Source organism: Salminus brasiliensis, chromosome 20 (genome assembly GCF_030463535.1).
Source record: "Salminus brasiliensis chromosome 20, fSalBra1.hap2, whole genome shotgun sequence".
NCBI lineage: Eukaryota > Metazoa > Chordata > Actinopteri > Characiformes > Bryconidae > Salminus > Salminus brasiliensis.
Window position 1 is genome coordinate 7,098,063 of NC_132897.1, and position 25,046 is coordinate 7,123,108.

The 25,046-nt window shown below is 42.5% G+C and overlaps 1 protein-coding gene and 1 long non-coding RNA gene across 2 annotated transcripts; both read left to right on the top strand.

Moving 5' to 3' along the window:
• Window positions 1–1,198: 1,198 nt before the first annotated feature.
• LOC140541644 (uncharacterized) lies at window positions 1,199–2,590 on the top strand. Its single transcript, XR_011977951.1, has 3 exons — window positions 1,199–1,284; window positions 2,284–2,415; window positions 2,515–2,590. It is a non-coding gene; the product is annotated as an uncharacterized lncRNA (long non-coding RNA).
• A 1,911-nt stretch (window positions 2,591–4,501) lies between these two features.
• Window positions 4,502–24,200, top strand: LOC140542296 (leukotriene B4 receptor 1-like). The gene is made up of 2 exons (XM_072665218.1): window positions 4,502–4,544; window positions 23,262–24,200. The coding sequence occupies exon 2, from the start codon at window positions 23,310–23,312 to the stop codon at window positions 24,198–24,200; it is 891 nt and encodes a 296-aa protein (XP_072521319.1). The 5' UTR covers window positions 4,502–4,544; window positions 23,262–23,309.
• Window positions 24,201–25,046: the final 846 nt, after the last annotated feature.

Sequence of the window (25,046 nt, forward strand, 5' to 3'; positions counted from 1 at the left end):
CTGTATTTTTCATTCTGGCAAAATAACAGGGTGGTAAATTGGCTTGAAACATTGCATCTGAGCTTTTCTCACCCCGACCAAACTCACAAAATTCCTACTAATACACAAAAGGATTCTTTACTGTAAGAAAGTTTTTAAAGCAGATCGTCTTCATTGCCAGTTCAACAAAAGGGTTAAATTTTTATAGATTTTTTTGTTAATTTGAGTAATTGAATAAACCTAATCTCATTATAGTAAAGCACATTTCCTCATGTGATGAGAGAGACCTTACGCTGCTTATGCAGATGCTAATCAATGCTAACCATTGCTGCTGCAGACAGCAGTGAAGCTTCAGTGTAATGTTCTGGTCAGTTCTGGTCTGATGGTGATTGACCGAGAGAGTCTTAATGAGTTTCTCCGGCTGCGACTCGCTGACCACACAGACACAAGCTAGCAGTAGCTGCATGCTAGCTGCAGTTGTAGTGATTTACTGTTTAGAGGGAAGCTTTTGAGTGCTGACCCCGCTCTGCATTATTGCTGCTGGTGGGGTAAGTGGACAGGGCCTTATTGTTCTGCACGACAGGGTGTTTCTCACAGCCACTCGCGGACCCCTGATTGACGTCTCGGCTGATTCGTATCGAAATGTTTTTCGTTCCTCAGCCACCCTCACCTCCGGCGATCCTCTCGATTAACGACCCACCGGCAAAACGTTCAATACAGGGCTTCATTTTAATGCCTTAATCCCGTCAGACACATGGGCCCTTCCACATGCTCTCCTCTTTTCTGCCCTTAGACGGAGTTCAGCAGTTGTATAGGATCATAGGAAGAGATATAGCCCTTAGACGGGATAATAGGGTGGGTAAAAAAGCACCATTAAGCGTATCTTTTTTTTGTTCCCCTGAGGCTGATGGTTTATTGTCTGTTTAAGAGGGCACTTTAACGGGACTGGCAATTAAACAGGGGCTGTTTGAGGTGCCCTAGAGCCATGAGCCACAGGACCATTGCATGTAAATTCTTCTTCTTTTGTTATTTATTTATTTATTTTTTTAACAATGAGTTTTATGGAGCATATAAATGTTGTTAAAGTTTAAAACTGTTCTACACAGGGACATCATGGGACAGGTAGCTTTTGCCAGCGTTGATGTGAAAGTATCAGAAAGAGAAAGTTTTGATTTTAATGGGAGGTGTGCCAGGAGGAAACCCTCGCTGTCAATAAAACATCGGAGCAAGACCTTCAAAGATGCTCCAGGCCTTTGTCTAGATGCTCTCTGCCAAACTTTACACTCTGAATTTACAAAATTAAAGGTAAGGGTAAGCTTTTTTCCCCCCTTGGTGTCCAAATGTTTGTGGATACCCCTTCTAATGGATGCATTTAGCTATTCTAAGTTGCACCCATTGCTGAGACAGATGTCTAGATGCACACACAACTTGTCTAGTCTTAGTAGAGAGGTTTTGCTAATAGTATAGGACCCTCTGAAGCAAATAATCATGAACCTATTAGCACAGTGACTAATGCCAGGTGTGGTATAGAGGGGTATGAAATGCCCCAGCTTTGCGCTGCAGTGAAACTGTGTTCTCTGGAATGATGGATGGTCATGATCATCCAACATCCAGACCTCAGTAACACCTTTTGTTGCTAAATCCTCACAGCAATACTCCAAAATCTAGTATAAAGCCAACCCTGGACAGTAGTATAAGCAGTATGTATGTATGTATGTATGCATGTATAAGAAAAGTATAAGCAGTATTAACCTTTTTTTCGACTTCCGAAGAAACAGTGAATGAGCAGTAGAAATGCAGGAGTGTGGGGATGGAGGAGAAGCTTGAAGAAGCATGAGCAATGTCACCAATGGAAGAGCAGACAGTGCAAGGCTTGAGCAGTGCTTAAAACATTGGAGTAGAGCACTTTGGACCTCTAGTATAGAATGAGCTGCAAGCCAGCCAAGGTCAGAATTCATCAACAGCAGTAAATTACGCTGCTGTGCTTATTCCATTACTGAACGCCCTTGTTGGACGGTAAAAAAGGACATTCCTAGAATCTCTGTATCTTTTTTTACTGCCATGCTCTGAAATGATTGATTTGCCAACAGAGAAAAATGGTTTACGCTGCCATCTGTGACGAAGCGATGATAATTCACCATGCTTTAAGTACTTCCTCATATATCTGCATGAGGGTCCTAATGTGCCGGGCCATTTCAGAGGTCTGGCGCGATGTGCTTGGCTCGTTCCATTTCGTTGACTGACTGTGTTGCACTCAGGGACCTGTTAAAGTTCATCTGTGCTGTTAACTTGTCGTACCTGCAGGAGTGGAGTGGAGTGGCCCAGAGAGGACAAAGTGGATGTTGAGGGGAAGCTGAAAGACAGAAGTGCCAGCCTGTCCTGTTTGGAGAGTTTACCCCTAGACCCCTAGAGGACGGCAGCTTGGATCAGCAGAAGGTCACCAAACTTCTCTCTGTTGATAGAAGACTTTTGACTGTGTCTTAGTGCTCTGTAAGCTCTTCATCTTAAAGGCTCATGAAGCTCTTCTGTCCTCAGATGTGGAGCTTTCAGGAGGAGAACATCATGATAAAGCTCTGGACATCCAGCTCTGTGTACAGCAGAGATTATGAGGGTGAGTCTCAGCCACCAAGCATGTTGAGAGAGATGTCTGGGACGCTTCACATTTACATTGACTTACATATGAATCATGTTACACAGGTAGGAGAATGTTAGGAGTCCTGCCCAAGGACTTTAATTAATTAGCTTACCCACCCTGGGAATCAAACCCAAATCTGGCACAGGTGGTGGTGTTACCCAACTATGCTACAACAACAGCTTTAACCCTTGGGGTGCATACATACACTATATAGTCAAAAGTATTGGGACACCTACTAATTAAGTTTTCTTTTACAAAATCAAGGTTACAAAATAAGTTCATTCTGCTTTACTTGTCTCTACTGTCCAGGGAGGAAGGCTTGCTACTAGATTAGATGAGGTTAGGATGTTGGATGATTACCACCCCACCTTATCCCCAACTCATCCCAAAAGTACTGGGTGGAGCACAATCATCATTCCAGAGAGCACAGCGCAATACTGGGGGGCTTTATACCCCTCCAGCCCATGTCTAGCATTAGGCATGGTGCCAATAGGTTCATGGTTATCTGCTCCAGAGAGTCCTGTTCTATGGGCAGTACTTCTCTAAAGGGCTAGACAGGCTGTGTGTGCGCATTTGCACAGTTGTCGTCACCAATGGGTGCAACTTGGAGTAGCTGAATGCTTTCATTAGAAGGGGTGTCCACAAACATTTGGATACATTTGGATAGTGTATCTCCGGTTGTTAGACTTAGAGGCTAGGTCGCTAACTGAAATGTATGTAGGTGAACTGCCATGATGGTGTTTTGTTGGCAGCATGATACTATATGTGGGGTGGATAGTGTGGCCTAAAGGTTAGAGAAGCAGGCATGAGACCAGACGGTTGCCAGTTTGATCCCCTGGGCCGGCAGGATTTAAGCATGGGGTTCCTATGAAAGAACAGCACTTTCTCCTCCCTCAGTATTCACGTCTAAGGTGTCCTTGAGCAAATCACCCAACTCCCGGTTGTTTCCTGGACACCATCTCATACATGTTATTTTTTCATGTTCACCATGAATAAGAGTGCATTCTTTGTAGTCTTTCAAACACTTTGCTTGAAAATAGTACATTTTAACAATTTTTCCTTTAAGATCTTTTAATATTAAAAAGTATAAAAACCAAGATTTTCCATCTATGTTGAGTTAAGCCTTAAAGCTTCATTTAAAGCAACATTATGTAGCATTTCTTCCATTAAACAGCTGTAAAGTCATTGTAATGTTCCACTGACCTGTAATGAGAATAGCGTGTCTGTCGCTGCCAGTCCAGGCTCATATTTGTGTAAAATCTTGCAGCAGTACTCTACCACCTCAGTCCACATGCTTCTTTCAGTTTCAGTGACAGTTCTGTATCCATCTGCTTGTCCAGAAAAGCATGTCCCAGTAGTGGCTAAGAGAGCACATTCCACTTTCCGACTGTAGGTGGAGCCCAGGAGCCACAAATACCAATTCTTCCATAATGCTGCTTTAATACAAAGTTTCACGAAGTGCTTCACAACAAGATTAGATAAATAATAAAATCTGAAAGGTTTAAAAGTGTAATAAAATGCAGAGCTGTAGTCACTGGGTGCATGTTCTGACTGAGGGCCTTACTGTGTCTTCCTTCCATCCATCCTGAACTTTGCCTGCAGCCTGTTTGTCTGTAGTTGAGATGTAAGCCTGCTGAGTACATATGAGTGACCTGTCGCCTCATTAGAGTGTCTCTCTCCCTCACCGTCTCTCCCTTTCTGTCTGTCTGTCTCTCTCGCTCTCTTTCTTTCCTCTATTCTCATCGTCCTTCAGAAGCGCGTCACGAGGAGGACACATCACTCTCCCGGGACGAGATCAAACGGCATGCCCTTCAGGCCCTTCAGGTGACTGAAGCCCACCAGCTCGAGAAGAGCATGTCAAAGGGCACAGAAGAAAAAGTACCGAGGCTGGGCCGAGAGCGAGAGCTAGGCAGTATCCTGCTCACTCCAGGTGAGCCAAACCAGCATGGTGAAAATAAACAGCTGCAGGGAATGACAGGTCTTAGCTTTAAGACTTGCTTGCTTGCTTGCTTTCTTTGAGCAGCTGATCATTACTTGCTGTTAAGGGTCACTGTTCTGACCAGCCAGTGTTTGATTTCAACATCATGCCCAGGTCTCTCAAACCAGTCACTTTAAAGGGGGTCATATCATGAAAAACTCTCCTTTCTTCTCTACATTAAAACTGAGCAGCCAAATCAATGCATTTTGAATTTGGGTCGCAACCATGAACACAAATGGCCACCGATCTGCTGCAGGTTAGTCCAGCCATTCATGTTGATAAGATAAGATAGTGATAAGAAGTGTAGTTTCTGTGGGTGGTCTGTATTAGAGACACAGGAGTGAAAGGTTTGGGGTAAACAAGTAAACATTGTGCTTTTCCTGGATGAAGCGAATGGAACATTGCAGCCAGAATATGTTGTTGTTATATTTTCTGATGTTCCCAAAAATTTCAGTTAGACTAGAGCGGTGTAACGGTGTTACTCTATTTTGAGATTTTTAAACGCTTCGTTTACATAACGTACCCTCCTTATTGTGCATTACGGTATTTTCACAGTGCACTCACAATTCTTCACTAAAAATGACACAACCCCAAGGTAGTGCACTATATAGTGAATAGGGCACAGTTCTGGGCACTGCTAATTTGTATGGAACAGGTAATATCCCGATAACTTGAGGAGATACAGATGGGAACACTAAGTCTTAAATCTGGACCCTTTAAAGCAGCCTCATACTGTTGGAAATGCTGTTGTTTTGCTCCTGGTTGTGTAGTGCAATTCACTTTTACTCCACTGTAGTAAATGCATATGATTTGAGCTCACAGTCATGGACAGCTGTCCACATGCATTTTTTGACAAGCTGAAGGATAGTGAAGTGTCAGAAGCGTGTGGACTAAGACAGTAGAGTCATTTCACAGGATTTATGCATTTCACAGCGTTATGCAGGTCTGGTGAGAGTTTTTTAAGGTAAAATTTAGAAATAGTGATGTTTCTTTAAAGAAGGTTAATATCGCCTCCCTTGCAATCATTGCAAACTGCATCTCTGTTGACCGCCATTTGGGTGGGGCATTGTCCATTATGTCTTTGGGTACAGATGTCTTTTAGCAAGGTTGTGCTGTGACGTGATCCGTTCCTTGAGGAGATAGTAGGAGATGTAGGACGGCTCCAACAGCAGAATGAGCGACGGTGGTAGAGGCTACTGGAGTGCTGTGCATGACTCTGATGTTGACCCTTGATTAAGCGTGCACTAAAAAAAAAAAGAGGTCGGGGAGGTGGCTGCCGGGAACTGGGACACGGGTGGGCTGTGTAGAGAGGCGGATCAATACAGTGCAGGAGTGGGACATGAAAAGAGATCGATGCGAGACAGCAGAGTGGAGCGGAGGGAGAGGAACAAGGGACCCGGTCTGGACACCAGGGAGGAGAACTGAATTTTACACCCAGTCATAGGTGACATCAGTTTCACCCAACGGACACAATAAAGCAGCTTTCAGGCTGATTGTGTTTTGAGCAATATCCTATACCTGTGCGTAGATGCGTTGCGGCCAAACACTAGTCTGGCGAGGGGGAGGGTTCCTAACGCCACTGTGTTTACCTTCTTGGTGTATTACAAATGACAGGGACTGCTAGCTGCTGTTTACTTTTACTAAAACTTCGGCAACAAAAGAGAGTAAAGACGTCAGAGGAGAGGAGAGTCAGGACTCCGACTGGCTCAGGCAGAAATAGGATGCTACCAAGCAGACCAATCACACTTGTAGGGCGTAGTTACATTTCTCGGGAGGTGGAAAGGCGCAGGGTGTAGAGTGAAGTATCATGGTGGTTGTTTTTAATGAGGGATGGCCACAAGATCATATATATTGAGCCTATGAGATAATATAGTGTTTATGGCCACACCGTAGTAAAACCTTCTCACCTCCGCAACTGGTCTACTTGCAGTCTACACAGTTAGTGTTAATGTTAATGTGATGTGAAGGAAAACTTGATTTAATTTGAGGTAGGAACGTGAGAAGCCGAACCCCTTCACCCCTGTCGTTGAGGTGTGCTTGGAGAAGAAGGGGTGGAGGTGGGTGTGATGGAGGAGAAGCAGGAGGAAGAGTTCAGAGTTTAGTTTGTTCCTTCTCCTGAAATGTACTTATGTCATTAATCCACTAAGGCTGGTTATTGCTTTTTTTTCTTTTTATCAAATCAAATCTGGAATAATGAAGCATTATCAGTTAGATTTATGATCATCCAAAATCCTCGCTAACGCTGTTTGTGCTAAATGCATCAGATAAATGCAGTCCTCACAGCAGTGCTCCAAAATCTAATAGGAAGCCTTCCATGGACAGTAGAGACAGTTGCTCCCCTTTTTTTTTTAATATGTAAACAAATAACCTTAAACAATGAATGAGCAGGTGTCCCAATACTTGTGTCCATATAGTGCATATTCATCTAAATATAACCACTGTCTAACTATCATATTGTAGCTGTCATAAACCTTGTGTCTCCAAAACAGTAACTTTACAGGAGAAGTAAAAAGAACCCCATAACTTTCAATAGAAGTCTGTGTGTAAAGATTTTATTCTGAGGCATTTTGGGGTCTTTCTATGGGTCCATTCATCAGGAAAAATCACTTCAGTTACGTTGTGAAGCATTTATACACAGACTCAGCTATTTCAACACATCACACGTCAATAAGCTCTCTAACCCATACAGTGAAGCGTCTCACTCTGTTGGTATAAACACAGTCCGAGTCATTGTGTGCCCTTTAGGACAGGATTAACTCTCCTCCGTTTTGAGGTCAGTCGTAGTTGAATAGCTACTCTGTACTCCGCCCCCTTTTACAGCCCCTGCTGCTCCACTCCTTGCTTCTCCGCCTCAGCCGTCATTTATTTTTAAGGTGGCAGTAGTGGGCTCAGGTAAGTAGGTCAGGGCACTGTGGAAGCTGGACCCCCTCCAGCTCCTGCGTCATGGGCAATCAGCCCCATGAGTAATTACGCACATGATGCCGCTGCGCTTCCCGTGTGTGAGAGCGGTGGCAGAAATATGAAAGAAGGGCCAGAAATATCACCGGACTGATTTTCATTGTTTGTGACTCTAATGACTCTCGGCTCATCTCGGTCTTCAGCCGCGCAGTTTCCTGCACCTCGTCTAGCGTCAGTTTTTTACATTGACACGTGACACTGCAGAGTCTCATTATGGCATTCTTTAACACAGCAAAATGAAATGCTGTGACAAAAGTATTGGGACACCTGCTCTTTCTATGTTTCTTTCAAAATCAAAGGTATTAAAAATAGCGTACCCTGCTTTTCTTTTCTTTAATTGTGTCTACTGTCCAGGAAAGGCATTTGGACTTGTGTATTTTGCTGACTTGCATTGAATTATTATTCAGTTATTGATTGGAACATTAATGATGTTACACAAGTGTTACACGATCATTATCAGTTATGATCAGTTATAAAACCAATGCAATTGAATCATCACCTTCAGATCAGTGTTTCGTGATGCGTCAATGCATTTGACTCCACCACCAATCAGTGTGAAGACCAGCTGCTAAATGCAGTTTTCCCCATGGAAATGTCCTCTTCCTTCTTTTCCACTCGACTTCCATCCCCCCCGGTCCTCTTCAGGGAGTCCAGCTCCAAAATGAAGCCAAACAGACCTGACCTAATTGGCCACGTCTGGAGTTGGTTGCGGAACGGTTATAGAAAGTCATGGGTATCATTGAAGAGAACGACTGGAGGAACGATTGGACATGGTGAAGAAAGTTTCCAAGACTTTCACCTCACCAACAGTCAGTTTAATCAGTTCAGGTTCACTTCAGGACACTAAGGTCACTCTTATCTGTGTGCTTAAATGATAGTCTTTCTTCTGGGAGAAGCATTCAGGCCTCTCAAAGGGAGTCTTTCTTGTCACTAATTCACTTCATTCAGATGAGTGTTACAATTTACAGACCCTAGCAGAAAGAATCGCCTGTTAAAATCCCATAAAAAAGGTCATCAGCAGCCAGAGACCAAGAGAGCACAATTGGGGTCCAGTCTTTACAGCCCACCTTATTCTCACAAGGGTCCCATTTAGGTCCAGTGTGCAGTGTGTTTGCCCCAATGGGGACCCATGTTTAACCCCTCCTGGTCCCATCACTGATCCTGGTGGGCATCTATATGTGGGGCCAACATAGAACCTGTGGACAAACCGTTCTGGTTCCCAGTTACTCATACAGGTCCCACATGGGCACATTGTATGAGTAATGTTAATGCATCAAGCTATAGAAACCCAAATCACTGCAGATTCACCTAGTATACTAGTTATTTCACATTAGTAGACCAACTACGACAGTTTTCTATCCAGAGTGTTTATCAATACACACTCACACACACACACAGGAAGTGAGTTGACTGCAGTGTTGTAAAGGAGCTGGGAGCTGATTGGTCAGGGAGGAGAGTCAGACTGGATTATAAGATATTAAACACTATTAAACAGTGATTTTCAGAAAAGTCTCGACTAAATTAAATAAGTCAGTCCAGAATGTCTCATTATAGAAACTGATACTAATAATAAAAGGATTTTACTGATAGTATTGATCAGAAGCTCGTCTGATCTAAACTGTGGGGCTGAATTATTTATACAAACACATAGATCAGATCGATATTGACTGATACTCAGCATTAAGACACTTCGATTAAATCGGGGGGCAAAATAACTGGTTTGGGACATCTCTAGTTATTGTCCACAATAACAGCAGCTTAGTAGAAGTTGTAATTATCTCTTACTTGTATCTGATTGATGCGAGCAGAAGCACTCTGATCAACCTTCAATCAGTACTGCATTTGGTAAAATAGAAGAGGAAATTGTATTATGACATAAACGAGTGGATTTACTGCATATGGTTTTATTTTGCAGAAAGAAAACCAGTCCTTTGTACATTTTTAACAACTCTGTACATTACCAAACTATATAATTAGCAATGATGAATCATAAGTATTAAAGCAAGGCCTGTGGTCTGGGCCACAATAAGAAATCACTGTTTATGAGTTTGGTTAGCGCTAAACACAGCTTGTAAACACAAATGCTAACCTTAGTATTAGTGCTGGTTGATATGACCCTCTAATCAATCAATCAATCTAATCAATTAATTCATTAATCACAATTGATGAAAAAAACTATTTTACTTTATTTTGATTAATGAAGGATTATATAAGCTGCTCAAGTTGCTCAGTTTTCTTCCATATTGCTTCCATGTCACAGACTGGATGGGGTGGAGTCACGTGACTACTCACGCAGTAGTGGGGAAAACACTAACCGAATTGTGAAGAAAAAAATTATTTACAGTATTTTAAAAGCTCACAGTGTGCAAGATTCTCTTTATTAGCTCTGAATGTCGGATTTAGATTAATTTTCGATTCATTTCCTGGCTCTACCCTGTATTCATTAGTTTTATGAATACAAGTGGCTTTAGAGTTGCTGCTGCTTCTAGCTGCCTGAAGCCCATTAGTTAACTAGTACCATTTCTATTTACGGTCAATTATGTTTCAAGGACTTCCAGAAGGTCTTCAGTGACCTATTTTATTATAAACGCACCGCTTGGTTGAATCCAGTGCCAGTCTCAGATTATGTTAGTGATTAATCTGGCCTTCAGTTTTGCTCCTGAAGCCAATGGGAAAGCTCATTTAGCTGCATCTTCCTAGACACTTTTAATCATGTTAAATTTCAAGGCCGTTTCAAGGTAAAAGGTATCATTTCCTACGATTCTGGTTGTTCAAGGTACAGACAAAACTGTGAGAAATATGTATTATTACAGTACTTACCAAGTTTGAATGCAAAAATGATTGAATCTAATAAAATGAACAAAAAAATTATAAAATTCTTTTTATCACAGGACATTTTTAAGCCTTCTGTGGCTGTCTAGGCCGTGTAGTAATGCCGGAGTAATGGTAATGATGCTGTTTTGTGGTGGAGGAACCTCGAGAGAAATGGTGGAACAGCGAGTGATAATAACCAGAGCGTGAATTATGAGCCCAAAAACATAAAGGTTTTGCTACGCTATGTGTACGCTACGAATGTTTGTAAACGCCGCTTCTAATTAATGCATTCAGCTGCGTTAAGATGCACACACAGCTTGTCTAGTCCCTGTAGAGAAGTACTGCCAATAGAATAGGACTCTCTGGAGCAGATGAACATGAACCTATAGGCACCATGCTGCCTAATGCCAGGTGTGAGCTAGAGGGTATAAAGCCCTCCAGCATTGAGCTGTGGAGCAGTGGAGGAACTGTGTTCTCTGGAATGATGGATGGTGCTCCATGCAGTACATTTGGCATAAGATGGGGATGAGGTGGGATGGTGATCATCAAACATATGACCTCACTAATGCTTTTGTTGCTGAATGCAGTCAAATCCTCACAGCAGTGCTCCAAAATCTCATAGAAAGCCTTTTTGCCTGGACAGTAGAAACAGTTACTCATACAAAAGCAAGATAAACACATATATGTAGAAACAATGGATGAGCAGGTGTCTCAATACTTTTGTCCATCGTGTGTATTTGTTTAGATTCGGGACGTCCTAGAACGTCTTAATGTATTATAATGAGTATATAAGTATACTTATATATAAGTGCAATGAGGAAGTCACGCAACGTTCATAATCTATCAGCTCTCTCTTTCCACTTATGAACCGTTGGTTTCGTAAGAAGGTCGCTTTTCCTTCTCAGAATGTTGTTTTTTTATTTTTTAAATATAATATAAGTAAATTATTCACTGAGGTGGTTCCTTCAGGCCGTCGGTGATTGAAATGAGGGCTGACTGCGATGCTTTTGTTTCTCTCAGAAGTGCACTTTTGTGTTTGAGCTAGCGGTCAGTGACATGCTACATGCTAACTGGCTTGCGGTGGGCTTTTGTTGCAGCAGTGAAAGGACTTCTGTTGAGCTCCGTAGGAGACTCTGAGCTGATGCACATAATAAGAATGTTATGTATTTAGTCCTTCCTTCAGTATTGCAACAGTAATTGGTCTCCAGCAGCTCTAGAGTTTTGACCTTTTAAAGTTTCTATGGGCACTGCCAGGGTATATGACACACACAGACACACACACAGAAACATCTAACTGAATTTAGATATTGACTGAATGTGACTTGCAGAAAACTGGAAGCGGTCACTCAGTGCTTCACGCCAGGAATAGCTGTAAGAGTCAGTGGGCTTTCTTTCTTATAAGCTGTTTGTCATCGGCAGTGACATTTCCTCTTAGCTCAGTGTCAGACTACATACAAAGTCATACAGTCTTTCCCTTCAACCACAACCAATAGTGCTTCTGTTCAGCATCCATGGTTCCAGCCAGGGGTGCTGCCAGGGATTTTGGGCCAACGAAAAGATATTACACAAAGCCCTACAACTATTCTACATCCTATAATAATTCTACAACAATTCTGCCAAAATACTCAATAAATACATTTTTAATGGGGCCCTGTCAATCACAGGCTTTTAGAATCGTCCCAATAAATCCACAGTTGATGGTGGAATATCTAAGAGGGAAGAAATGTCATCGTCTGACTGGTCGCAACATTAACACCCTGTTTGATAAAAAAGGGATAAAATAACAGCTAATAATTGATTGCTTTAAAATGATATAAACTTCTTGTCATCTTGAATAATTTCACTTCCAATATAAAGATGGAAAAAAGACCTTGGAATCTCCTCTGGATCCAGAATACTTTCTTTTTGGCATCGACTTTGGACCTAAATATGTAAAATCACGATCACAGTGACCGCTAATGGCAATCTCCAGCTGATACAGTATAAAGTCATTCACAGATCACATGTCGAACAACATAAATGATCCAAAATGGGAGAAATGGACAGACACACATACTCCTCCTACCATTTTTATGCCCATACAACAATTTTGGCACTCTCACCCTTCACTTTGGGGACCAGCATTCCACTATTCTCCTCTGCTTTGTTTACTGGGTGACCACACCATCATGGACCCACACATCTATGACACTACTGCCATACTCCTCTCCTTTGCATATCCAATGTTGTGGAATGGCTCGGAGGGAACACATTTCACCAACTGACTTGTAGCATTGGCATCCTACCACACTGGAATTCAGTGAGTTCTTCAGAACCACCCATTCTTGCACTAGAGAATGGCTAGGTGCCTAATTTTATACACCTCTGGCAACAGGACTGAATGAATCACCTGAATTCAATGATTAAGAGATGTGTCCCAATACTTTTGTCCATATAGTGCATCTTTAACGTCTGCTATGGTGATATATTGTTTTAGTACTAGAATTCTGCTAAATGATTTGGGTATCAAAGTATCTCATTCTGCTAGCTGCATTTCCCAGTATGGCCCTTTAGCATCCAGTGTTATTACCTATAGATATACGTCTGTGGTTGGACAATTGGGCAGAACACCGTCTCGACCTGAAGTGCGAGAGTTCGGGTTCGGAAATGTGGTTCTAACCCCTGCTTTTTATCTGTGGTGTCGTCAGTCGTGACTGTAGGTTTAACAGAGTCTCTCTGACCTCCTTGTGCCTCTTCGCCAGCTCGCTCTGCAGGGAGGCGGGCTCCATCGATCCGAATTTAGAGCTGGGGAGAGATCACAGGTAGTCTCAGCACCTAGTGGCGGGGCTATTATTAGAAGATGATGTTTTGGGATGAAGGGTGGGTGGGCGGCTCGTGCGTCACTAAGCTTCTAAAAACAGCTCGGAGACACGTGAAGACCCACATGACACACACACGCACGCACTTCAGCAGGCTGTGTGAGATGTCTGATCCAGGGCTTGTGTTAGTGATAAAACAGCAGCAGAGAGAACTGAGTCAACACAGATACTGCACCTCTGAGGATTCTTGTGTGTATATATATATATATATATGTGTGTGTGTGTGTGTGTGTTTATGTGTGTGTGTGTGTGTGTGTGTATATATATATATATATATATATATATAAAATTTTTGTTATTTATTTATTTATATAAACACATACACTGCGTGGACAAAAGTATTGGGACACCTACTCATGCATTGTTTCTTCTGAAATCAAGAGTATTAAAGAGTTTATCCTGCTTCTGTTGGAGTAACTGTCTACTTTCCAGGAAAGCCTTTCTACTAGATTTTTTTTGCTTTGATGGATTTGAGGATTTGATTGCATTCAGCAACAGAGTGTTGTCAGGATGTTGCATGATCATGCCCCCACCTCATCCCAGACTCCCCAACTCCTCCTAAAAGTATTGGATGGAGCACTAGCCATCATTCCCCTGCTCCACAGCTCAATGCTTGGGGGGGGCTTTACACCCCTCTAGACTACGGTTGGCATTAGGCATGGTGCCAACAGGTTCATGCTTATCTTCTCCAGAGAGTCCTATCATTATGTCAACAACGGCTGCAACTTAAAGTAGCTGATGCATTCATTAGAAGGGGTGTCCACAAACATTTGGACATACAGTGTATCTTGTATCTAGTATTTGTAGTGTGTTACTAGTTTGGTAAAAGGGGATTTTGTCTGAAACTCAAAGCATGAAGGTTCTATTATAGTACCAAAAAAAATGGTTCCTTGACTCGTAATAGATCCAGGGCTTGTGTTGGTAGTGATAAAGCAGCAGCTTGTTCTCAGAGATTGAGTCAACGCTGGAGCTGTGCCTCTGGGCTTTCAGCACGACTGAGTGTATAGGGCTTTCTCACGGCTTATTACCTTTCAGCTTCTTTTACACTGAGAGGGTGTTAGTGCTTGTGGTTCTGCTGAGGGAGTCCGATAATTGGAACAATTTTGCAGGAGATGATCACGGTTTGTCTAAGCAACATCTGAAGTAGGGGCGTCATTAGACCCGATTTACTGGGGCACGTTCCCCAGTAAAATGTTGCTGTGCCCCACTACAGTCACTACAGTGGTTAAAAGCCCCGGCGTCTTGCCTGAAGTGAGTAGCTAACGCTTTCAGTCAGAGCCAGTTTATTTTGATTAGGGTAATGGACTCACAAATATTTAAGACGTTATGAATGATGAATGTTTTGGTTAAAGCCACTTTTAACCATGTAACCCACCAAACATGCATATTAGACCACTGAAGCAATAAACTAATCATACTAAATCATATAAACTAGCAAAGGCATCAGTTGTGTTAGCATACGTGTTATTTATAGTTGCTGTCCAATGAAAAACATCACCTTTTTTGTCTGTTTTTATGATTTGCTTTATTGTTTAAACTCTGTAATTACTCTATACACTGGGTAAATACTTCTGTATGAACACTATGCTGTAAATTATTAGGAATTAACTCTTATTAAGTCACAATTTTGGAGATACATGGTTTTCCATTGGACAGTGACATTATGCTGGTTAGTATAAGGGACTATAGTCTGGTAACACTATCAGCCCACAACTCATTTACATAAATTTAATCGGCCCTAAAATGGAACCCTGTGGGACTCCACAAACTTTAGTAAGTTAAAGAGCTACATGAAACTGAATTATTAATATATATTAATAACTAAATCATTAACCTAGGGTTTAAGAGGTTAATTCCCATTGCTTGTAAGCAAGCTGTACCAGCATTTTTTCAAACACAGTCAATACTTAATTTACAATTTCCATTTGTATGCTGCATTTGTTCTCTGTTTTCTAGCTTGTGATTGAGCAATCATTTCAAGCCTGCATATCATGACACATTAAGAAGCATTTCATTTAATATCAGAAATAAGTCTCAGATTTTTTTGTTTTTTTTCCTTATTAATTTCACTTTCATTGGTTTTCTTTGCTTATTTGACAGCATTTCCCTGGAATCTGAATTTGTTGAGCTCTGGCAGACACGGTGGTGTGTGGAGAAGGCTTTGATGAGTTTGGTGAGCTCATGCCCAGGCATGTGTTGGCACCCATCTTCCCTGTCGTTACCAATTCGAGCTCCCTGCACGCCTGTACCCATGGGCCAGCTTGGCATAAAGTGGCATTAGCTGTTCTCAGATCCAGTGGCCAGCATACTCGCATCATCTCCTCATTCTTATGCCCCCAGAGACTACTCCTCTCAGACCACACCAGGCCAAGCGTGGTGGTCTTTTGGCCAAAGACACCTCCAGTGTGCTTTAAGGGCTCATATTTTACATTTTTCTTGTTCTGCATTTTCCCTTGAGGCCCACTTAGAACAGTTGTGTGGATGTATGAACCACAAATATAGTCCTCATACTGGAGTTAGTGTGGCGTGCTGGCCTGGCAGAGATCTAGAACAATGATGTGTACTTTTGAGAAGAAAGGTTCTTCAAATGGTTCTTTGAGCAATGCTGTTGAAGAACCACGTTTGGTTTCATAGAGAGCCATGTTTGTAATGAAGATATGGGATGTTGAGTCATTTGAGAGTTATTTAGACAGCATATTATATTATTTTACAGTTGTTCAATACACTGATAAGCCATAACATTAGCACCAGGTAATGGTAGGTAAGGAGAAAACATTGATTATCTCTTTATGATTATGAAGTGTTGTATATATTCAGCAGTAAGTAAAAAATCAAGCAGAACAATCTGAGCCACTTTGACAAGAACCAAATTGTGATAGCTAGACCACTGGGTCAGAACATCTCCAAGACATTAGGTTTTTCTGGTATGCAGTGGTCAGGACCTACCAAAATTGCTCCAAGAAAAGACAACCAGTGAACTGATGACAGGGTCATGGGCACTGATGCAACCCATGGAGGCCCCACTTCACAACTTACAAGACTTTAAGGATCTGCTGCTAATGTTAGTCTTGGTGCCAGGCACCGCCTTCAGAGATCTTGTGGAGTCCATGCCTCGATGGGTTAGACCTTTTGTGGCGGCACAAGGAGGACCTAACTAAACAAACTAGACGTTTCTAATATTGCTGCTGTTCATATTAGCAAACCTGGTGCTATCACCTTCCATTACAGCAGCTCTGCTTCCTTTGGAAGCTGGACAGAGGGTCTTTAAAGCAACGCTATGTTGCATTTGTACCTTAAAATAGCAGCGTCAGAATCGCTGTAATGCTCCACTGACTGTAATAGGGAGAATAGTGTCGCAGTCATTGACACTCGGGGCTTGGCATGCTCCTAATTTAACTTTGCAGAAGCGAGACAACCATTGTGAGAACTGCATAACGCTGTGTAGCTCGAGTCATATTAGTGTAAAATCCACTACCACTATCCACATGCTTCTTTCCCTTTTAGTGACTGTTCTGTATGTCTCAGCTCATCCAGAAAAGCGTGTCCTCTAGTGGTGGCTTAAAGCATAAATTACACTTTCGGACTGTAGGTGGAGCCCAGGAGCAAGAATTGTAATTTTGCTTTAAACTAGAGCTAAAACAGACAAGCTAAACCAAATCTATTGAATACTGGGGTAGTTTACTCACTTACTATACACTTTATGATAATTTTGCTACATGCAAATGATCCCTGTAATGTGCCTCATTCTAAAAGCACTCCATGCTGAAACCCTCCTTATAACTTCAGCATGAATGGGCAGGGCTAAACTGCTGTGCCTTTAGTCTCAGGCTCCTGACCTCTACCGTCTACATCGTCCAGACGGTTTTCTGACAATATTTAGGCCAAGCTGATCCAGGACAGGTTCCCCAGGGATGGCCGTCAGGTGACTCAGAGCAGTAGCTAATAGGATCCTTGTCTGACTCACCTGTCAGAATGAAAATGTGGAAGAGTGGAAAAATCTGACGGGATTTTTTTTCCCCCCATCCCGAGTTTTGGGAAAGATGCAGCACTGATCTGATTTGGTATGGTGTGAGCAGAGACAGCGGCAGTGTGCAGGGAAGGCACTTGTGTGTGTAACTGGCCTAGTTAGGGCTGTTTGTAAGGAATTGTTTTGATGCGCATGTTGGCACACTTTATATTCCACCCGGCTCTTACAGAGATCCTTTCTTACCTGTTGTCAGATTTTGCTTTCTTCAGTTACGGTGTGGAGGCGAGGCAGTGTGGCTCTCGTTAGAGAGATGGACATCTATGAGGTATAATGAGATTCCCATGCTTAACATTTTTAACTACAATCCAGATCAGTCGTTTAGAGCCAGTTTGGACCTTTGAGGCCACTTGTCGACGTGAAAAGTCAGGTGTATAAACAAGAGTTAATACACCTAGTAATTATCACAGTGGATCTTGGCTTCTCTCCCCCCTTGCTCTCACTTGTCTTTATAAATCATTGCTAAATTGTAATTAGTAAAATGCAGGTAAAATAATTAGATCACTACCACATTTATTACCACTTCAGATGTCATCATATCAGCTCCAGTTGATTAGGTCATCATTGGAGAGGATTTTGGAGGAGCCCGTTTTATTAAAACCTCAGCTCTTTAGTTGGGTTTGCTCTTGGTTGGCAAAGTGAGTGTTATCACCATGATGAGATCCAGAGAGCTTGCTGAGGCCTTCAGAAAGAAGGTTGTAGTGTCTGGGAAGAGATTTAAAAATCTCTCAGAACAGTTATAATAATAATTTAATAATTTTCAGCCTCTTTTGGGGGCACACAAGCTAGGTTTGGAACTGCAAACATATAATTCTTCTGCATAAAATGGTTATTGTTGGACATACTATGCCCAAATTTTAAGATACAAGATTTTTGTGACCGTGACAATGTCAGAATGCTACAGGGATTATTAAAAAAAAATGTGGTTTAGAGCTTACTTACACTTTTAAAGACTGCTATAAGCAAATGATCCCTGTAATGTGCCTCATCTAAAAGCAGTCCATGCTGAAACACTCCTTATAACTTCATGAATGGACAGGGCCTCCTGACCAAAAGTGTAATTTTTCAGCCTAAAATGGATATTGCTGGACAAATCATCTGTTTTTACGAAATGGCACATTATGTGTATGTGTGGAAATGTTCCTAAATAAAAAAACGTACATTATTAAATAAAACAGAATTGTTCTGAGGTGTTGATATGGCATGGATGACTTAAGTCCCACCCCCCATGGTTGCTGCTAATTTCTCTCCATCTCCCCATGCCTCTGTCTGGACCGTAGACTAAGCAAAACGTGCATGTCAATACAGATGATTCACAGACGATGCCTGATTGCGCCTCGCTTTCATCACATTAGTCATATCTGATGCTCACCAGACCTGCTTCTGCACATGCATATGCTCACACTTCTATGTACAAAAATAATCACATGGAGCACATGAGCAGGAGGCTGAAGGCCCTGGATATGGGGGGGGATGCATTTTCTGTGCTTTTTCTCTAATAAGTGTTTATCTTTTAATGTCAGCACTGTGTGTTCCTTTTTTCCAAATTTGAGTAATGAGAGTTCAGTACATGAAAGTGGAAAATTTACATAAACCCTGCCCACTAGAGAAAAGCTGTAGTCAAAGCTTGTAAAATACAGTACAACATGATGGCGACTTCAGGAGAATATAGTGGTGGGGATACTGGAGAGCACTACATTATCCTCCGAGCTCCGCTAGTGCTTATGGGAATACAGGTTCGCTACATGAACCAGACCTCGTGACCACAGCTTTTTTTGGGACAGAAGGGAAGCTCAAACTTGGCACACAATGAAGCAAAAGCCGTGGATAGCAACCGGGCATCCTCGCTAGGTTAAAAGCTAACAAAAAGAAAAGTGGTGGCTTCTCTCAAAAACAAACTGGAGCCAACCTCGCATTAGAATAGAAAGCCTTATTTTATCAGGAAGACTTGGAGTGTAGGCAAAGCTAACCTAGCTACAATTTCGTCAGCTTGCTAACAGACCATTGTACTGAGAAGACACAACAAGAGGACAGCAGTGCCACCCATCAAGCCGCTGTAGTGCCGTAGACCAGCCAATAAAAGAAGAGCTTGGCGTTTTGGTTTCTCTGTAAAAGTAAAAATCATAAAAACAAAATAACAGGGTGGTAAATAGGCTTTAATAAGCATTAAACAACACCTGAGCATTTGTTTACTCCAAATACAGTCACATACCTAATATTTAAGTACTAATAAATGCATTCTTTGGCACTTTCTTATACAGCCTCCCTTGACCATTCGTTATGTCTTGCAGATGGAAGAGCAGACTTGCATCTTGAGCGTTCAGGGGAAGAGACTGACTCGTGACTTAAAGTGCGACTGGCTTTTCCAAAGGGCTCTGAGACGTACAGTAACTGCATGGCTGATTTTCTGTTACGTAACTTGAGTCTAAGGTGGCATTAAGGGGGACGGGTTTTTAGGGCACTTTTAAAGAGGTCAGATAAACCCAGATAAATCCACATGGGCAGAATCTGAGGGAGTGACGAGAGCTAAAGAGCTGAAAAATCCTCCAATCAGATTAAATAATGAATCTGTTTACTTGTGAGTTTCAGAACAGCTGAGCCCCACTCGCCCCATACCAATGTGTGTTGGCGCCCCATACCAATGTGAGTATCCTCAACCTCGACCCAAATCTGAGATTCAGAGGGGAAATCTATCAAACATTGAAACCAGAAAGAAGAAGAAGAAAAGGAAGGTGTGTTGGTTAGGGCAATTCCAGAGGCATGTAAACATCCCACCTCTCAGAGATTCATTTCCATGCATGCACTTAAAAAATACACCCACCTGCTAGTGCAACACCTTTGGTTGGGATTAAATTAAGTCTTTGTGTGTGTGTGTGTGTGTGTGTGTGTGTGTGTGTGTGTGTGTGTGTGTGTGGGTTGGTATGTGTGTAAGTATGTGTTCTACACAAACCACTCAGCAGAGGCTAGTAATAACAGGCCATTTTCTTCCCACACGTGATGCCAGTCACTATAACAAACATGCTAACAAACCGAGAGCATGAATATTTAAAAGCCCATCTGTGTTTCTCCCTGCTGTGGCACGCTCGCAAAGCTCCACACACACACACACACACACACACACACACACTAGTGCCTGAAAACAACCACGCTGAGTAAGGGTGAAGGAAAGTGTTTACGGATTTATAATTAAAACGTATTACATGCCGAGATCTCAGGACTGCTCACCAAATCGCAATGGATCATTTCAAACCAGGACTCCTCCCTTCACACAGTGCTACCAGTGCTGGAGGGTGAAGGCTTGCCTATCCTTCTTATGAGTGACATGAAGGCAGCCAGTCACATCTTTTTAAACTGTCGCTAATGCACAGGCATTGGACACAACACTGTCAGTCCCGTTACATCAGCTAACAGACAGCCAAACTGGCTAGCACTGTACTGGGTGATTGGGGAAAGAAGGCCATACTATCCACCCAAAGAGTATATGACCACCTGGCTGGTAAATATATTACACATTATTTTGCGAAATATCACAGTATATGTTTCAGGATATTCTGTCTCAGTAAAATAAATGAATTGTTCAGATATAATATAATTATAAAACTGCTAATTTAGTCAAATCTGTGTTGTGAGGATGTTTTTTTAGACCACGTTGAAGTTGCAGAGAGAGAAGCGCTGTTATTGTACTGAATCCAGTCTCGAGGAAACGCTCCTTAACCAAGCAGAAGATAATTTAGCATTGATGACTTCTCTGAGGTAGTGACTGTGGTCAAAACTCTTGCTTAGCGTTGCTGTCTTGGCTTACAGAATGTTTACCTTCGATGCCAACACTGCTGTACATCCCGGGAACAGCTGGACTTAAAAACGATCTTGCCATCTCCATCTCCAACTCACTGGTCACTCCATCTACAGAAGCTGGAAGCCTTGGTGTAGTCATGGATGATCAGTTATCGTTCTCAAGTCATGTTGCAAACGTAACTCGTTCATGCAGATTCCTCCTGTACAACATCTGGAGAATTCGACCCTTTCTCTCCAGAGAGGCGCCCAGGTGCTCGTTCAGTCTCTTGTCACTTCCAGACTTGACTACTAAATCTATCTTCTGGCTGGTCTCCCTCTGCGCACCATCAGGCCCCTGCAACTTATCCAGAACGCAGCGGCACGGGTCGTCTTCAATGTCCCTAAATTCAGTCATGTCACTCCACTGCTGCGTTCTCTCTTCACTGGCTTCCTGTAGCTGCTGCCCAGGTCATCAGATTCAAAACCCTGACTCTGACCTAAGAAGCCCAGAAAGGACCAGCCAGCCCCTCTGTACTTGATGGCAATGGTCAAAAGCCGATCCGCACCAAGAGCCCTTTGAGCTTCAAGTACGGCTCGGCTCGACCCGCCATCCCTCAAAATCCACGGAAGACAAGCGTCCAGACTTTTTTCTGTCCTGCACCGAAGTGGTGGAACGAGCTTCCCCTGGGTGTTCGAACGGCCGAGTCCAACGTTCGCTGTCTTCAAACGCAGACTGAAGACCCTCCTCTTCAGAGAGTACTTGGGCGAATAGCAGAATGGTCACCTCACTGACTTGTGTTTAGTAATGTCTAAGATTAGAGTATCTTTGAACTATTAGTCTATTCAAACTAGCTGAGGTTTTTCTTAAGTAAATAGCAAAGCTCTTTTGTAAGTCGCTCTGGATAAGAGCGTCTGCTAACTGCCTTAAATGTAAATGCAACACAAAAGCCACAGGAACCATCCTTCTGGTCACATTTCTTCTTTCAGCATGTTCAGTTCTTGTAGCTTAGCTACGCCTCCCTTGTCTATGTTTAGCCACAAACCATGCAGAGGGGCAGCTCCTCCAATGGCTTGCTCCCTCTCTTACCTGAAACCCCGGCTGCTAGTGGTTTACTGTGGCTGTACTTTGCACTCAGATGGCTTCCTGTAAATAAAACAGGGCTGGTGCTGCTTTCTAGATGACTGAAAGGAGACTAGATATGTGAGATCTCCCAGGACTAAGTTTACCACTCTCTCTTCTGAGTTATTCTGATGTTTTCCTGCTGTAGACGCTTCAGTAGACCATCTGGCCATGTCGGATGTAATGACTCTGCTCCCGCTGCCGGTGTGGATCTACGCTCTTCTTCAGAACTGGGTCTTTGGTTTGGTCTTGTGTAAGCTCTTATGTTACATGGTCACTCTGGCTGAGCTCCATAGGAGAAACATCCAGAATGTCACTGCACACAATCACTGCAGTGCTCCTCCAGCCTGGGCTTTAATGACAGAGTGGCCAGACAGAAGCCTTCCTCAGTAAAAGACGCATGAAAGCCTGCCTGGAGTTTGAAGGCAAGAAGGCACACATTTCTCTGGTCTGATGAAACCAAGATTTTGGGCTCAGTTCTAAGCGTCATGTTCTGGAGGAAGCCAGGCTCTGCTCATCACCTGCCCAATACCATCCCTACAGTGAAGCATAGTGTTTTTTCAGCATCTAGAACAGGGAGATGCAGGGTTGAGGGAAAGCCGAATGGAGCAAAGTTCAGAGATGTTCTTCATGAAAACCGGATCCAGAGCGCTCAGGAGGTCAGGCTGGTTCACCTTCCAACAAGATTGATGAAATGTAATTGCTCTGAAAAGGGGCCGCACCACAACAAACATTTAAAAAATACTCTTTCGGCTTGGTGCAATTACACAGTCTCCCCAGAGAGGTTTCTAAATCCCCAAAACTTGCAGGCTGTCGCTTTAAGGTAAAAAGGCTACTTGATTTTTTTGTTGTCATTTTATTTATATATATATAAATAAGGACAGGACTTAAGGTCAGTTCTCATTAACCATGCAGAAGCACTGACGGGTTTATTAAGCAGCCTCTTAAAAAATTTTGGCATTTAGAACCTCCAACTTTTCACCTGTTTTTATTTTAATTTTTTATATAGAGTTGCTACCCCTGCTTCAGGAAATGTTTTCAACTCTGCAGCTGCTTTTGTTTTCCAAACGGAAGCCACGATTACCATAACTCTTATCATTTTCCATCCGTTTTTATTTCAGCTGTAGCAACACTTCTAGTGACCACAGCTGCACAAACCTCACACAGCCATGCAGCAGGACAGCAACTCTACTAACACCTCGCTCTCTGACTCACCTGCAAACCTGGCTGCCAGTAGTGTACTGGGGCTGTGCTTTGCACTGGGGGTCCCTGGAAACATAGCAGTGCTGGTGCTTCTTTCTAGATGGCTGAAGGGAGGCAGCTTCACCCCAAGGCTGTTGCTGAGCCTGGCCGTGTCCGATCTAATGGCTCTGCTCCTGCTGCCGGTGTGGATCTACGCTCTGCTTCACGACTGGGTCTTTGGTTTGGTCTTGTGTAAGATCCTCTCCTACATTGTCTACTGGAGCCTGTACTGCAGCGTGCTGTCTGTGACTTTACTGAGTGTGCAGAGATATGTCCAAGTGCTGCATCCTCAGAAATGGGCTAAGCTCCGAGAACACGGACTGAATGGCCTTGTGTGTGGGATCTGGATCCTGAGTGGAGTACTAGGCTGCTATGCACTCATCCAGCGCCGTGTGAAGCTGGAGAAGGATGGGCGCTTGCATTGCAGAGCGCACTATCGGAATACTTCTGAGAGAGTGGCTACTTTGTCCTGGGAGACCTTGGTGTTGTTTGTGTTTGCGTTCCCTGTCCTGGTTTATTTCTACGTCCGTCTTCATCGGGGTGTCAGCCAGTCAGCGTCCCTCAACACCCACAGGATGACCAAGCTGGTGATCAGAATTGTGGCGACTTTCTTCATTTTTTGGCTCCCATATCATATCACCAACATTGTGCTGATCATTGCAGTGATACTCGGACATGAACACGTTTTGAGGTTTGCAGAAGCTGGAAGTGATATTACGGGATCTCTAACGTTTATTAACAGCTGTGTGAATCCATTCATATATGCCTTCTCTGCTCGGGTTTTAAGGCAGCCCACATCTGGGACAGACACTGCTTAGGTCCTTATGAAGTAGAAGCTTCTTAGGCAGTGATTTCTTGGTTTCAAAGATTTCTAAGATTTCTTTTATTTTGTTTGATTGAATATGAGGTAAATGTGTTATTATATGTTGTATTTTTGCACTTATAAATACAGTAACTGTTGTGAATTGTCGCAATTAAAGTGCTTAATTGCATTTAATCACAACAATATTCTAAATAATTTTGATTAATCACAAGTTAGAATGCTAGCTAGCATGTCTTTAAATGTATGGGTGGGAGAACAAGTCCATGTTATTGCCTAATAAAGTGGCAAGAGGAATCAGGGTTTTTTTTTTATTATATCTCAGTGTAGTTTTGAAAAATTTAGCCTTGAACACGGTAACGCTCAGACACAGAAGCTTTAATACAGAAAAGGCTTCAACAACTTTTTTAAAGAGATAAATGGGTGGATCAGTCATTGGGCTGTGTGTATGTACGCACACACTTCCTTAAGGGGTTCCACAGGGTTCAGTTTTAGGACATGACATTTTTTACGTCTATTTTGACAGTTTTGTTTAAACCGTAATGTTTCTGTGTCACTGTCACACAAATGAAACTTGAATCTCTAAAATAACAAAAAATTAGAAAATGTAAAAAAAAGTACACAAGTTTCCTGCCGCAGCAGTTTGGGATGTTTTGGAGTGCTTTTAGACAACCTGAGCACAGTCAGTGCTAAGGTAAGCTAACTAGAGATCGACCAATAGGAGTTTTTTTCTATAACCGATGCCGATGGCTGATATGCTTTGGTCAATGTCTAGTTTTCCACTTTATTTTCATGATAAAATGGCACAATTATAATAAATGGATGCAGAACATTTTTGAACTTA

Excerpts from the sequence above, each read along its gene's own strand:
- LOC140542296 (XM_072665218.1), top strand. The coding sequence starts at position 23,310 with ATGCAGCAGGACAGCAACTCTACTAACACCTCGCTCTCTGACTCACCT.